General features: G+C 31.4%; 6 protein-coding genes across 6 annotated transcripts; 3 read left to right on the plus strand and 3 right to left on the minus strand.

Moving 5' to 3' along the window:
* Positions 1 to 172: 172 nt before the first annotated feature.
* BX664DRAFT_335003 (fatty acid hydroxylase superfamily-domain-containing protein) lies at positions 173 to 1402 on the minus strand. Its single transcript, XM_051545817.1, has 4 exons — positions 901 to 1402; positions 593 to 834; positions 463 to 532; positions 173 to 405 (listed from the first exon to the last, which is right to left on the minus strand). The coding sequence occupies exons 1-4, from the start codon at positions 1344 to 1346 to the stop codon at positions 279 to 281; spliced, it is 885 nt and encodes a 294-aa protein (XP_051398801.1). The 5' UTR covers positions 1347 to 1402; the 3' UTR covers positions 173 to 278.
* Positions 1403 to 1552: 150 nt separating this feature from the next.
* BX664DRAFT_335010 (uncharacterized protein) lies at positions 1553 to 3540 on the plus strand. Its single transcript, XM_051545819.1, has 5 exons — positions 1553 to 1852; positions 1981 to 2340; positions 2400 to 2627; positions 2704 to 2861; positions 2929 to 3540. The coding sequence occupies exons 2-5, from the start codon at positions 2007 to 2009 to the stop codon at positions 3358 to 3360; spliced, it is 1152 nt and encodes a 383-aa protein (XP_051398802.1). The 5' UTR covers positions 1553 to 1852; positions 1981 to 2006; the 3' UTR covers positions 3361 to 3540.
* Positions 3541 to 3712: 172 nt separating this feature from the next.
* BX664DRAFT_386594 (uncharacterized protein) lies at positions 3713 to 4673 on the minus strand (the record flags this gene model as incomplete). Its single annotated transcript, XM_051549335.1, has 2 exons — positions 3713 to 4308; positions 4547 to 4673. 2 exons carry the CDS (start codon positions 4671 to 4673, stop codon positions 3770 to 3772), a joined length of 666 nt encoding a protein of 221 aa, XP_051398803.1. The 3' UTR covers positions 3713 to 3769.
* Positions 4674 to 4858: 185 nt separating this feature from the next.
* On the plus strand, positions 4859 to 5748 carry BX664DRAFT_335014 (clathrin assembly complex, small subunit). Its single transcript, XM_051545820.1, has 6 exons — positions 4859 to 5049; positions 5115 to 5148; positions 5234 to 5289; positions 5347 to 5386; positions 5452 to 5480; positions 5538 to 5748. Exons 1-6 carry the CDS (start codon positions 4915 to 4917, stop codon positions 5673 to 5675), a joined length of 432 nt encoding a protein of 143 aa, XP_051398804.1. The 5' UTR covers positions 4859 to 4914; the 3' UTR covers positions 5676 to 5748.
* A 61-nt stretch (positions 5749 to 5809) lies between these two features.
* BX664DRAFT_281831 (amino acid permease/ SLC12A domain-containing protein) lies at positions 5810 to 8885 on the plus strand. Its single transcript, XM_051541538.1, has 14 exons — positions 5810 to 6081; positions 6179 to 6184; positions 6307 to 6340; positions 6416 to 6452; positions 6520 to 6578; positions 6658 to 6734; positions 6821 to 6827; positions 7037 to 7055; positions 7135 to 7246; positions 7317 to 7387; positions 7455 to 7506; positions 7563 to 7657; positions 7756 to 8388; positions 8462 to 8885. Exons 1-14 carry the CDS (start codon positions 5849 to 5851, stop codon positions 8695 to 8697), a joined length of 1671 nt encoding a protein of 556 aa, XP_051398805.1. The 5' UTR covers positions 5810 to 5848; the 3' UTR covers positions 8698 to 8885.
* A 673-nt stretch (positions 8886 to 9558) lies between these two features.
* BX664DRAFT_335026 (acyl-CoA dehydrogenase/oxidase) lies at positions 9559 to 12668 on the minus strand. The gene is made up of 10 exons (XM_051545821.1): positions 12316 to 12668; positions 12123 to 12217; positions 11834 to 12068; positions 11497 to 11773; positions 11250 to 11384; positions 10758 to 11179; positions 10432 to 10674; positions 10057 to 10347; positions 9879 to 9987; positions 9559 to 9809 (listed from the first exon to the last, which is right to left on the minus strand). The coding sequence occupies exons 1-10, from the start codon at positions 12526 to 12528 to the stop codon at positions 9709 to 9711; spliced, it is 2121 nt and encodes a 706-aa protein (XP_051398806.1). The 5' UTR covers positions 12529 to 12668; the 3' UTR covers positions 9559 to 9708.
* Positions 12669 to 13161: the final 493 nt, after the last annotated feature.

Raw genomic sequence — 13161 nt, forward strand, 5'->3', positions numbered from 1 at the left:
TAAAGAAAGAAAGAAAGAAAGAAAAAAAAAAAAGAAATTTTAGAGGTTAGGGCGTTCCTTCTCTCGTACACACTCAGAATATCTTTCTCAAAAAAATCGAAGCAACGAAACCCCTGTTTTTGATTAACGACATTTATTTTGATTTTGATTGGTGAACAAAAAGTATATACACCAAAAAAGAAAATGCTTTTTTATTATTAATATTATTATTGATACAAAAGTAATACATAAAAATAATCTAATATTTATAATCTAAAGAATAATACAATAAAAATAAATCAATTGTTCCTTCGTTTATTCATATCATTTGAATCAAATTCAGTTCCAAGTTTTCTATCCCAGAATGTAAAAAATGGTTGACTAAAATTCTTCTTGATACCATAAGGTTGATGATGAATATCATGACTATAAATAATAATAATAATGAATATCAATATAAATCATATTAATTTTTTAACTTACTATTTTCCATTATTTTTAAATAATATATTCAAAGGATCCCAAGGAAAGTTATAACCACAATGATCATTAACTATAATAAATAAAAATAAAAAATATAAATATAATAAAACTAAAATTTGATTTCAATTACTTGTTTTCAAATTTGAGAAAGTAAAAAGAATCAATCCAAGTCGAGGTGACATTCCAGTAAGTTCATAAGCAAGTCCAGCACCAAGAGTATCCAAACAAAAACCTTCTACAGGATGGTTGTACAAAGCTCCAAATGCATAAGGAACATAAAGTCGATGATGATAAGAATGAAAATGTTTATATAAAAATTTGGATGTATGACCCAAACGATGTAAAATATATTGATGAGTATCAATCATAAACCTAATAAAGAATAATAATATGATAAGTATTTATATATATATGAAAAGGATATGTTGTTTAATTTACATAGCAAGAAGAAATTGAATAATAGGAATCACCCATATATGAAGCATCCAAGCAACTAGTTGAACCAAATCATTTAATTGATAATTTCCGATATAAGATAAAATCCATTGAGTTGTTCTTTGTATAGCCAATTCAGATTTGAGACTTCTTGTTGCTGGATCCTCCACCTTTAAAAGGAAATAACCAAAGATAAACTGAATGATATGTTGTACAGCCACCATATATAAAACATTACCGAAAGAAACCTTGTTCCTATTCGATCGGTCAATAGAAGAATGAATTCGGTATTTTTCAAAGAAAGGAAGTTGAAGTCGCATCAAAATTTCAAAAAAAGAACATTGTATCCAATAAATAGCAATAGGTACCCATAAAGCTAACATTTCATCAGTCCAAAAGTCAGGAACATTATAAAGTTTTAATAGAGAAGAGTAATGGGTATAATTCATAATATATATTTATTTATTTATTAACGACAACAAGAAAGAAAGGAAACAGGGGAGATAAAAAAAAAAAAAAAAGAGAGAGAAATTTGTTATTTCATGACAAGGAAAAAACAACAGGCGAGCTTAAGCTGAGAGCGAAATTAATGGGATCACTTTTTTTTTATATATAAGAAAACAATTTTTTTTGTTTCACCAGTTTTTTTATTCTTTTTTTTTTTTTTCTTTACTTTCTTTAGATCACATCATTATATACCCCGCTTAATAATTTCTTCTATTTGGTTGTTCTATTATATGGATTACACAACTATTGATTATTATTTTGATGATATTGAAAGCTTTTATACTGGTAACAGTAGACGGAACAAGAAGAAAAAGAAGAAGAAAAAAAGTCTAATATGATTATTTATTATTACTAGAATTAGGGGATGTATTACAACAACCTTATACAACTGATCAAGATGTTCAACATATTACTACTCAATACATTCAATTCTTAGTTCGTTTTCAAAGTAAGTAAAAATAATCTATCAAAGAAAAAAAAAAGAAGGAGAAAGAAAGGAAAACTAAAAAAAAAAAAAAAAAAAAAGGGAGAAATACATATGGGGTATACTAACTATATATATAAATATATTTTTAGAGGAATTCATCACAAATCACGCGCAAATGGCTCAAGTTGCCTATAAATTGATAGACTCAACATTTTATTTAGAACATAGTACAACCATTCTCAGTCATATCATACATGCTCACGCCTTACTTTGTCATGATACCTCGATACTTATTATCACTTATTGCCTTTTATTATATGCTGGAAAAGAAGACCCAAGATGGATGCAATATGTTGTATCGGATGCTACTCAAAGTAAAAGAAATCGACTTTTTTGCAAAATAATGGATGAATTAGAATCTTTTGTATTGGATCGAAAAATGATGGGTATCGCTTTATCTTTGGCATTTGAAATGGGAAAAGTTGCAAAATTCCGTCGTCTTGATTTAGGTAAAATTATATATAATAAATACAAAACCTTAAAATATATTTACTTATTTATGATATAGATGTTATTTCTATCAACAAATTGGATTTTTTATTGGACTTGGTGGAATCAACTCGACAGGATAATGAAGAATCATTCAATTATGAAATCATTAGACTTCTTTTGGTATTCAATGAACAATTCATGATGTCTCAAAATAGACCTAATCTAATGGTAGATGCTTTAATCAATCGATTGGGATCTACAACAACTTTTGGTGAAAATCTGATTTTTATGTTAAATCGATCTGGTAAGTCTATTCAAAAAAAAAAAAAAAAAAAAAAGATTGGTAAGTCCTAAGATTTATTTTTTTTTTTTTTTGATAGATGATGCTTGTGTTCAACTTCTCATTCTCAAGTTACTCTATTGTGTTTTTATGGAACCTAAACTATATGAATACTTTTATACAAATGATTTATATGTCCTTGTTGATATTACTTTGCGTGAAGTATGTGATCTTGGTGATGACAGAGAATCAGAAGCTGTAAGAAATAAATAAAAATAAAATCAATGATAGTGCTCCATATTTATTTATTTATTTTCTTTTATAGCTTCGGGATGCATATCTACGTATATTGAAACCTTTACTTATTAATACTCAACTTCGTTACAAGCCTTACAAAAAAACTGATATTCATCAAGTATTGTGCTCATTGATTACACCCTATATGCATCGAAATGTAGAACCAAGCTCCAAACGACTGGCTCAACGTATATTAGAAGATTGGTGGGAAAAGATTTGTGAACAAAAAGTGGCTCCTGTTCTCGGAGTAGATGTCAAAAATGCAATTGTACATAGTGGAACTGGATTTCACCATTCAGCTATCATCAAACCTTCTACTTCTCCTATTCCTCCGTCCTCATCTCCTTCTTCGTCCTCTACCTCTTCTTTACCTTTATTCAAACATGATGGTTCCCTTTCTCCTACTGAAAACCCATCTTCTTCTTCATCTTTATCAAGCCCCTCCTCTGTCAAAAATTAGATCATCTCTCCATTCTTTTTTTTTTTTTTATCTTAGTACTTTATTTATTGATACCATTTACATCTTTTGATGTCTGAAATAAACTTTTGGAATTTTTTTTTCTGGTAAATTCACATTATTCCATTTTCATTAATAACATTCGATTTCTCTTCCTTTTTTCTGGGGGTGTGGTGATGACTGAATGACGATGATGATTTTATATCAGATGACGAAGATAGTATCTCCTATATTTTTACGTACCTTTTTTTTTTTTTTTTTTTTTTTTTTTTTGATACGACCTTCATCATGATAAACTATACTTTCTTTGATTCGATTTTGATTCAATTTTATTATAATGCTAAATATTATATTAATATTCCTTAATGTCAACATGATAGTAGCGAGCAAGATGTGTTCCACGGTTTTGTGCTCAATCTAGAGGAGGGTCGTTTTCAGCAAAGTATCGATGACTATCAGCATTAATAATAGCTTGGTCAGGATTGCTAGTCGCTAATCGTTTGCATGACTCTTGTCCATTAGCAATGATTTGTGCACCACCATAGACGGTGAAGCTAGCTGAAGCATATATAATAGAACCAGCTTGACTATCTGTGCCAGTTACAGGAGCGCTCCAAAACTTGCCACAGAGGTAGATCTTCGAAGGATCATCAGAAAGGACTCCTACGTATCTCTTTTGATCAGTACAGGTACAATCATACTTGACTGATAAAGGACTATTCCCAATTGCAGCAAAATGGTCTTCCACAGAATTTTTTCTAGAAGCTGTATACGAGCCAAACCACGTAGTATAACGTGGTGTTCCACTACTGATTTGTTGTAGGTAACTATGTGCTTCTGTTATATAGTCGACTGCCGCATATACTGCTGCATTAATCACAGCAACTTTTTCGTCGTTGCACCCTTCATAATCAATGCACATAACCATGGCCGGTAACCACAATAAAATAACTATACGAAGTATGTTTGATATAGAATGTAGAGATGTTCGCTTCATAGTTTAAAAAAGAAAGAGATGTACTGGAAAGGGAAAAGGTAAATCAAGATGGTCCCTCTTTTATACTAAACCAATCGAAAATAAATCCCTCAATAGATGTATGCATATAATATACTGTGAACCAATTAAGGTTATCAAGCTGATCTTCTCCTTTTTTCTCTGTATTCTTATCCTTTTTTTTTTTTTTTTTACATTCTTCTCCTATTTTTTTTTCTATATCAAAAGATGAATGAACCAATGGGTCACGGTTGACATCAGTGGCATTGTATACTGTAAGCATCATAGTCTTTATTTTCCATTTTAGTTCATCATCGTCCATCATTTATAGGCTTGATTATGTAATTCATAATAAATCAGACGGGAATATGTTATCGATTCATTTACTTCATAAGAAAGGATAATCATGAATACACTTTATTGGCCCGCTTTATGCTTTAAGATCATCGCCAAGTCTGAGATTCAATTCATCTAAAATAATGACACAGGAGCACCTTTTTTTTTTTCTTTTCTTTTCCTTCTCTTGATCTTTTTTTCTTTGGTTTCCATTACGTATTTATTGAATGATATCTTTTGTACTTATTGTGAACAAAACTTGTCAAACACGATTTGCAAAATACTATACTGAATCTACTATAGAACATTGTCAATTTGAATTGGAACTAGCTAAACAATGTGTAAAACGACCTGAACATCATGTAAGACGAATGTATATCTAAAAAAGGATTGATTTAACTTTATATTCTTTTTTTGTTCACTATAGTGTCTATTCTTTGAATTTGAAGGTTATGATATTGGTAATGTCAAAAAAAGAAGTATGAAAACGAGGGAAGTTTCTAAAAACAGACGAGTCGCGTACTGATCTTTTTTTTTATTGTTTAGTGTATCGACCATATGCTTCATTGTATATTATTGTTGGTTATCCACCTGATCAAGAGGTAAGTGAATGGGAATTATGATATTCCATTTTTTCTGATTGGTCTTTGTATATATAGAATGAATTTGGAATATTGGAATGGATACAATTATTTGTGGGTAAATCAAAAAAAAAAAAAGTGACTAGAATGATTTAATTGATATTTTTATTCTTATATGTAAAGAAACAATGGATATCTACTTTGATAAAGTGGTAAAATGATCATAATTTTATCTTTATTCGATTTCTCAGTCTTCTTTGATAATATAGACGGAATTAGACCTTGTGTTTCAACTTGAAAAAGTGCACATGATCTTGGAGGAAATATTACCAAAAGGGTTACTTGGTGAAGCCAATCAAGATCGTATTCTCTCTCCTGCTATCACTACTGCTTGGAACTCCGTTTGAACTTTAAAAAAAAAGGTTAGATATGGGATTGTCTCTCTCTTTTTTGGGAAATAAAAAAAAAAGTTTTTTTTTTTTCTTTGTTTTGTTTATTTCTTATTTCTCTTTCTACTTTTTTTTTTTTTTTTTTTTTTTTTGTGATTTATCAAATTTCTAGTATTTAGATTGATTTGATTATGACTGACGATCGTTTGGAAGAAGGTCATCATGCTTATATGGAATATGAACAACATACTTCAAAATATGAATCAGAAAAAATAGAACATTATGATGGTACAAGTGACAACAGCAATACGAAGATAGAATTAGGTGTCACTCCACCTACTGAAATACGTGAAATACAAGAAGGAACTCAACGTGGATTGAAAACAAGACATATTCAAATGATTGCTCTTGGTGGTTGTATTGGGTAAAAAAGAAAAAAAAAATATTTATAGGATTATCGTTTCTTGATTTATAAAGGCCGATCAATTTACTTATCTCTCTCTCTTTTTTTTTTATGGTAGTACTGGGCAAGTAACCCGAAAAAAAAAACATCTCGTTGATTCAAAAACAATATACTCATTTAACCTTTTTTTTTCTATTTTTTTTTTTTTTTTTATTTTTTTATTTGTGTTTATGTTTTGAATTATAGGTTGTTCTTGAACATGGGCACCAATATTGCAACGGTATATTATTGATTATAGTGATACAAGTCTTCATTTAATTCTTTATATATTTTTTATTTTTCACATCATATGTAGGCTGGTCCCGCAGGTGCCTTCATTGCTTATCTTGTTAGTAAGTGACCCTATTCATTGGATGATTTCTTATTTATATTCACATTCATGATTTTTTTTTCTAATAGTTGGGTTTATGGTCTACTGTGTTATGACTACTTTGGGTGAAATGGCTTCTTTTATTCCGGTAATCCCATTTCCTTTTGAGGCTATGAAAATACTCAGCTCGTTTATTATCACTTGATCCTTTTTTTTTTTTACTTTAGGTATCTGGTTCTTTTAATCATTATGCTACTCGATTTGTTGATCCTGCTTTAGGATTTGCTCTGGGTTGGAACTATTGGTAATATATATATATATATATATAGACTATAATGATTTTAAATAGTATTTTGTTTTTTAATCCTTTTTTTTTCTTTTGATTTGTAGGTTTTCTGTAAGTGATATACAAAAGGATGGAACAAACAAATAAAAAAAAAGTCTCATACTCACGGTTATTATTTTTTCTATTTTCTATTTTATTTTGGTCATTCTTTCCTTTTTATCTATAGTGGGTAAGTTGCATCTTAGAAAAAAAAAAGAAATAAGATTGGGTACAAAAACATTGATGACACGATCCACTTTTTTATTTAATTGTTCAAATAGAGTGTCACAATTGCTACTGGTGAGGGTTTTACAAATATGGAAACTGGTGGCAATTCAATATCAGACAACCTTATATCTTTTTTTTTATCACCTTATAGAAATCGCTGCTGCTGCTACTATTATTGATTGGTGGAAACCCGTTCTCCCTGATGCTGCCTGGTCAACTATTTTTATGATCATCATCGTTGCTATGAACTTGATTAGTGTTAAGTAAGTTTGATCTGAAAAATCCTTTTTTATACTTATTCTTTTTTTTTTTTTTTTAAAAAAAAAAATATAGAGTATATGGCGAAGTGGAATATTATTTTGCCATGATCAAGATTCTTATTGTCATTGTATTTATGATTATTGGTATCGATATAAAGAAAAATGTATATCATTTCGTACATTATCTAACATGATGCTTTTTTTTTTTTAGCCATTCTTGTGTCTGCTGGTGCTGTTGGTGGAAATGGTCCTATCGGTTTTAAGTAAGTCAAAACAAAGATGGGATGATCGATTATGTTAACATCTTTTTTTTTTATAGATACTGGGATAATCCTGGTGCTTTTGCAAATGGTGGTGTTGGTACTGTCAGTGTTCTACTTTCAGCTGGTTTCTCTTATCAAGGAACAGAAGTTGGTAAAGTATTTTTCCCATGTCATTCGTGAGAAAAGAAATCTATCCTATTTCCCACGTTGATAATACTCATCACTTTTTTTTCTTCTTCTTTTTAATAGTGGGTATTACCGCTGGTGAAGCAAAGAATCCTGTCAAGGCTATTCCAAGAGCTATCCGTAACACTTTCTGGCGTATTTTGATCTTTTATGTCGTAACGATTTTCCTAATTGGTCTATGTGTTCCTTATGATAATGAACTCCTTGCTAATGCTGATGGTACTCCCAATACATCTGCTTTTACTTTGGTCTTTGAATTGGCTGGTATTCAAGCTGGTGCTCATGTGATCAACGCCATTGTCCTTCTTAGTGTCTTATCTGCTGCCAATGCATCTGTCTATACTACTTCCAGAATTTTACTTGGTTTAGCAAAAGATGGTAATGGTCCCGGTGTGCTTGCTTCCACCAACAGATTCGGCTCCCCTTGGGTAGCAGTTCTTCTTTCTTCTGTATGTGGGTTTGCTTGTTGTTTTGTCTCGATTTACAGTGCTGGTGTGGCGTTCGTCTGGTTCTTGTCCATCACAACGGTAACTGGTTTCGTTAGTTGGTGGGGTATTGGTTTTGTTCATCTTCGATTCCGATCCGCTTATGTCAAACAAGGCCGTGATGTCAAAGAATTACCTTACAAAAGCTCTTGGTATCCTTTCAGTGGACTTTTCTCAAGTATATTATGTATATTGATTATTCTTGGACAAGGTATACAATTTTTTTTTCCAAAAAAAGACAGAAGTGAACCTCATTGATGATTTTTTTTTTATCTTATTTCTAGGTTATACCGCATTTACTCCACAATTCGACTTTAAAACGTTCGCTTCAAACTATGTTGGTTTACTTCCTGCTCCTATATGTTATGCCGCTTACAAGATCGTCATGCGTTCCAAGGTGGTTCCCAAAGAAGAAATTGATTTTGAAACTGGTCGCGTTACGATGTATGAGATCCAAGAAGCAAAGGAAGTAGATGCTGAAATGACTTGGTGGCGACGTGCTGTATACTATTTTACCTAGTTGCCTGTTATATATTTATTTATTTATTTAGCCATGTTGGTATTAGTTTTTTTTTTTTTTTTAGTTTCATACTTATTTGTGTTGGATACTCATGAAATGTATTTTAATGCTTATTCCTGTCCTCTTCTTTATGTGATTCCCAATAAAGTATAAATGCATGCTTTGAAAAGGATGCACTTCTCTCTCTCTTTTTTTTTTTTTTTTTTTTTTTTGTGTGTGTGTGTGTGTGTGTCACCAATACACGTTTTTCACTAGACATCCTGCAGGAATCAACCATGCGTGTAAATAGCACAATGACTATATGATAAATGTTAGGTGATGATGGCTAATATGCGATAGTCATGCAATGACGATGATAAGGTGACAAGTCGACCAAAGTCAAATCGATATTTTCATATGATTCCGCTTTTAGACATTTTCCAAGATTGTCCACAGTGATCTCCAAGGCGGTACACTACTATTGGTGGACAAAAAAAAGTTTACACTTACCATTTTAGTTAATAAAAAATAAACACCACGTTTATAAAATCATCAAAGAATGAAAAAATCTACTAGACAAGAGAGATCATTAATATGTGAAATAAAATATACATACAGACAAAAAAAAAAAAAGAGCTTGTTGCATTACTGGATTTTTCGTTGTGGATTGCGTTTATTTTTCTTCTTTTCTGCGCTATGATTAGAGACTTGTTTGCATCAGTGTTCGAACATACTTGATGTTCCAATTTGATTTTCCCTTCTCTCTCAATTTGATTTTCCCTTTACTCCCAAATTTATTTTTCTCTCGCTCTCAAATTTTAAAGTGAATAAACTGTACAAGTATCATCATCATCATCATAGCTGCTATTATCATGAGATATATAGTACATAAAACTGACAGAAAGTTTTTTATTTCAAGTTAATGGCCAGTCGATAACAAAAAAATTTTTTTGGTAAGGAAGTATAATACAAAAAATAAAGGGAGAATGGGGAATAATAACAAAAGGTAAGGAAGTATGTATTATCTAACATCTACTTTTTGGCAACACGTTCTGTCAATGGTTTGACGTATTTGTCTTGATAAGGTGGAATACCAGTACTATTAGGAGCAGTTAAAAGAGTTTCAAAATAGGCTACAAGTATATATATTAAAAAAATAAGTAACATCGTTTCTTTATATAAAGTAATTATCATTAACTTACTTTCATAAATATCGCCATCATACTTGGCAATGGGTGCCTTGAGTACAAAGTCAGGGAAACCCCAAGCATCTGTCAAACCAATCACTTGAGAACGAAGACTTTTATTGATCTAATAAGAAGAGGGAGTTGTATTAGGACTATGCATCAGTAAGAAAGAGAAACATTAATTCGTACTTACGTCCAAATAAAGTTTTTCCACATCCTTGATATGTTGAGGAGTCAAGAAACCTTCTTTGAAGCCTTGATCGCTATAGGTATGAAGAGTATGAAGACCCCAGAGAATAGTCAAACGTTGCATGATATTGTAAACACTCTTTTCAATATGAGCAGGAGCTTGAGGCAAACCAAACTTGGCCACATTGACGGAGAAAATATAAGTGGCACAATGAAGTTCAGCAACTCGAACAGATTCCAAAAGTAAATCATTGTGGTTAGCACCGTTCTTGAGACTTTCATTGATGCTATTGAGCTATAATATAAAAAATAATGTTGAATATATGTAATCAAAAAAAAAATAATAAATAAATAAAAAAGAAGTGCTATATTGACTTACGCGCTTGACCAGAATGGCATTGAGAGCTTCTTCCACTAAAGAGGGATCACGACGACAAAGATTGATATCTGTCACGTTCCATTGTTCTAAAGCTAATAATCGAATAGCATCCGCAATATAATGAGAAGAGGATTTGAATTTCAGTTCAGGATAATCATCGAATTCCAATTTTTGTTGTAAGCGATATAATAAAAGTCTAGCAGCTTGTTGTAATAACACTACATTGTCACCACCACCAGTTGTCTAATAATAAAAAAAAAAAAAAAAAAACAATAAAAGAAATGAATATATTAGATACATATATGTATATATATATATTCTCTTACCATGACTCCCCACTCGTTTGTTATATAGGCAATCGCATTGTATGTAGAATAGGCATGACCACCACAGCAACGACGACAAGTTTCCAATATGTCAGAAGCGTACCACCCAGACAAACCCTTGATACTAGCTGAGACAGCATGCATTTCACCCATATGGTTCAAATATACAATAGGATCATCGATCTTTCCACCTGAGGTCAGAATGTTGAAATTCTTGTCAATATCAATGGAAGCAGATTGCATCATATACATAAAAGCAATAGCCGGGATGAGCTTGACATAATGTGATTGATAATCCATGATTTGTTGATTCTTAGGACCTTGTCTGCGCACCACTCCATATCTAGTAGCAATGGTCAAAGCTTGAGAGATTAATTGTGTTGTCACTGTCAATAAACTAAGTCGTTCAGGAATCAAGGTGGCTATATATACACATATAAAGGAGAAATATTAGATATAGAAGAAGAAAAAAAAAAGGTTGAGTTTATTTACCATACATGACGGCAGGATTGGGTGCAGGATGATAAGTACCATCACGATCCAAGCTAACCCATTTAGCCAGCATATCAGAGCGAGGAATACGTAATTTTCTAAATTGAATCCATCCGTTATCTACACCTTGATGACCTATATATATATATATATATATATTTTTAAAAAAAAAGAGAGAGAAAAAGAAAATAAGTATATAATGATGATGATGATGATGTTTTTTTTTTAAAAAAAAAATTGAACTTACCAGCTTTGGAGCCAATATCACCTAGAACAACACCAGGCATCACCTTTCCGGAAGCCTTTTCACGTAATTGAACAACGAACCAATTGAGACCCACATTCTTGCCATTAATAACAGTTTGAGAAATAACTACGGTATGAGTAGCCGTTTGAGCAGCTGCACCAATATACCATTTCGTACTTGTAATTGTGGGTGATTCAAGGATAAATTCATCCGCATCAGCATCATAAGTAGCCACAGTTTCCAAATCACGTAAAGCCGAACTATGACCCAATTCCGTCTATACAAGAAGAAAAAGAGATGAATTGATCTGGTATTTCGGTTTATATATATATATTACCATAGCAAAACAGCCAAAGATACGAAAATTATCAATATCATCATTGTATCTATCTTGTTGTTCCTTGTTTCCCAACATGTTGACGACGTTCTTGAAGAGAGAATCATGGACAAAGAATCGCATACTAAAGGATTCATTATAAATATTGGTAGTTCTTGCAATTTCATAAGCCAATTCCTTTTCATATTTTCCACTGAGTACGATTTGCACCACACGATAAATTTGGCCCATGGTACTATAATAAATAGGTCAGATGAATGATTATATAACAGAATAGGAAGAAACTTACAATTCACGCATATCTTCACGATTCATTTCCAAAAAGTTCTTAGGAGATTGTAACACCAGTTCAGGGTCATTTTTAATGATATCATAAGCTTGTTGCTATACAGAAAAGAAAGAAAAAACAATTATTAAAAAAAAAGAAAGGAAAAAGAGAGAAAGAAAGAAGTTTTTTTTTTTTTTTTTTGTTCAGTTTTTACCATAAGTTGATATTTCTTATCACCACCCACCCAAAAGTGAGATAAAGCAGTAATGTCGAAATCAGCAGCAGCACGTTCAGCAGCCATATCTTTTGGAGCTTGACGTGACATGGAAGAAGGTGTCAAATTAAGTTGACTTTTGATTTGGTTTAAACGTGCCAAAGCAATAGGTGCATTAGGATCCTTGGAATCTTTTAGAGGAAGAACGGTCATATCAATCGAAAGAAGTCAACGAATTGAGTAAAGATAATAATAAATGAAAAAAGAAAGAGAGAGAAAAAAAAAATGGGGAAAGAGAAAAAAAAAAACCAAGGTTTTTAAAGGTTGAAAAGGAAAGAAAAAGACAAGCGTAGAAGGAAAAGAGGGGAAGAAATATTTTGCACGCTTGAATGGGGAAATGCAAAATAGGAACTCCTCCCGCCCGCATTTTCCTCTATACAAAAAAATCAGACAATCTTTTTTTTTTTTTTTTGTTACTCATCTTAATTTATGTGTATTAGGAACTTATTGATTCTTCTGCCTCTAGTCTGACCATGTGAAAACTCCCGCGCATCTGGATCATGAGTTACACACACTCTATATTTCTGCCCCACCTTTTTTTTTTTTTTTTTTTTTTTTTCATAAAATCAGCTCTCTTTATACCCAAAAGATACATCCCCATATAAAAAAATAGAACAAATATCAGTAAATTGTCATCTTCAGTAAAAAAAAAAAAAAAAAAAAAAAAAAAATATCAAATGGGATATTACACATAATAAAAAAAAAAACTAATAATATAACCAACTAAAAAGCTTTCATGTATGTGTCAAAACCAAACAGAAAAAGTCAAATATCTACAATACTTTA

This window comes from Halteromyces radiatus, assembly GCF_025201355.1.
Source record: "Halteromyces radiatus strain CBS 162.75 chromosome Unknown BX664scaffold_5, whole genome shotgun sequence".
Taxonomy (NCBI): Eukaryota; Fungi; Mucoromycota; class Mucoromycetes; order Mucorales; family Cunninghamellaceae; genus Halteromyces; species Halteromyces radiatus.

Coding starts and splice junctions, on each gene's coding strand:
- BX664DRAFT_281831 (XM_051541538.1), top strand. CDS start 5,849: ATGACTGACGATCGTTTGGAAGAAGGTCATCATGCTTATATGGAATAT. Junction 7,507..7,562: donor AATGGTCCTATCGGTTTTAA/GTAAGTCAAAAC, acceptor TTTTTTTTATAG/ATACTGGGATAATCCTGGTG. Junction 8,389..8,461: donor ATTGATTATTCTTGGACAAG/GTATACAATTTT, acceptor TCTTATTTCTAG/GTTATACCGCATTTACTCCA.
- BX664DRAFT_335026 (XM_051545821.1), bottom strand. CDS start 12,528: ATGACCGTTCTTCCTCTAAAAGATTCCAAGGATCCTAATGCACCTATT. Junction 12,069..12,122: donor CGTGAAGATATGCGTGAATT/GTAAGTTTCTTC, acceptor TATTTATTATAG/TACCATGGGCCAAATTTATC. Junction 11,774..11,833: donor TCTTTGGCTGTTTTGCTATG/GTAATATATATA, acceptor CTTCTTGTATAG/ACGGAATTGGGTCATAGTTC.
- BX664DRAFT_335010 (XM_051545819.1), top strand. CDS start 2,007: ATGGCTCAAGTTGCCTATAAATTGATAGACTCAACATTTTATTTAGAA. Junction 2,341..2,399: donor ATTCCGTCGTCTTGATTTAG/GTAAAATTATAT, acceptor TTTATGATATAG/ATGTTATTTCTATCAACAAA. Junction 2,862..2,928: donor ATGACAGAGAATCAGAAGCT/GTAAGAAATAAA, acceptor TTTCTTTTATAG/CTTCGGGATGCATATCTACG.
- BX664DRAFT_335003 (XM_051545817.1), bottom strand. CDS start 1,346: ATGAATTATACCCATTACTCTTCTCTATTAAAACTTTATAATGTTCCT. Junction 835..900: donor ATTCAATTTCTTCTTGCTAT/GTAAATTAAACA, acceptor ATTCTTTATTAG/GTTTATGATTGATACTCATC. Junction 406..462: donor TTTAAAAATAATGGAAAATA/GTAAGTTAAAAA, acceptor TATTATTTATAG/TCATGATATTCATCATCAAC.
- BX664DRAFT_335014 (XM_051545820.1), top strand. CDS start 4,915: ATGATATCTTTTGTACTTATTGTGAACAAAACTTGTCAAACACGATTT. Junction 5,149..5,233: donor ATTTGAAGGTTATGATATTG/GTAATGTCAAAA, acceptor TTTATTGTTTAG/TGTATCGACCATATGCTTCA. Junction 5,481..5,537: donor ATATCTACTTTGATAAAGTG/GTAAAATGATCA, acceptor TTGATAATATAG/ACGGAATTAGACCTTGTGTT.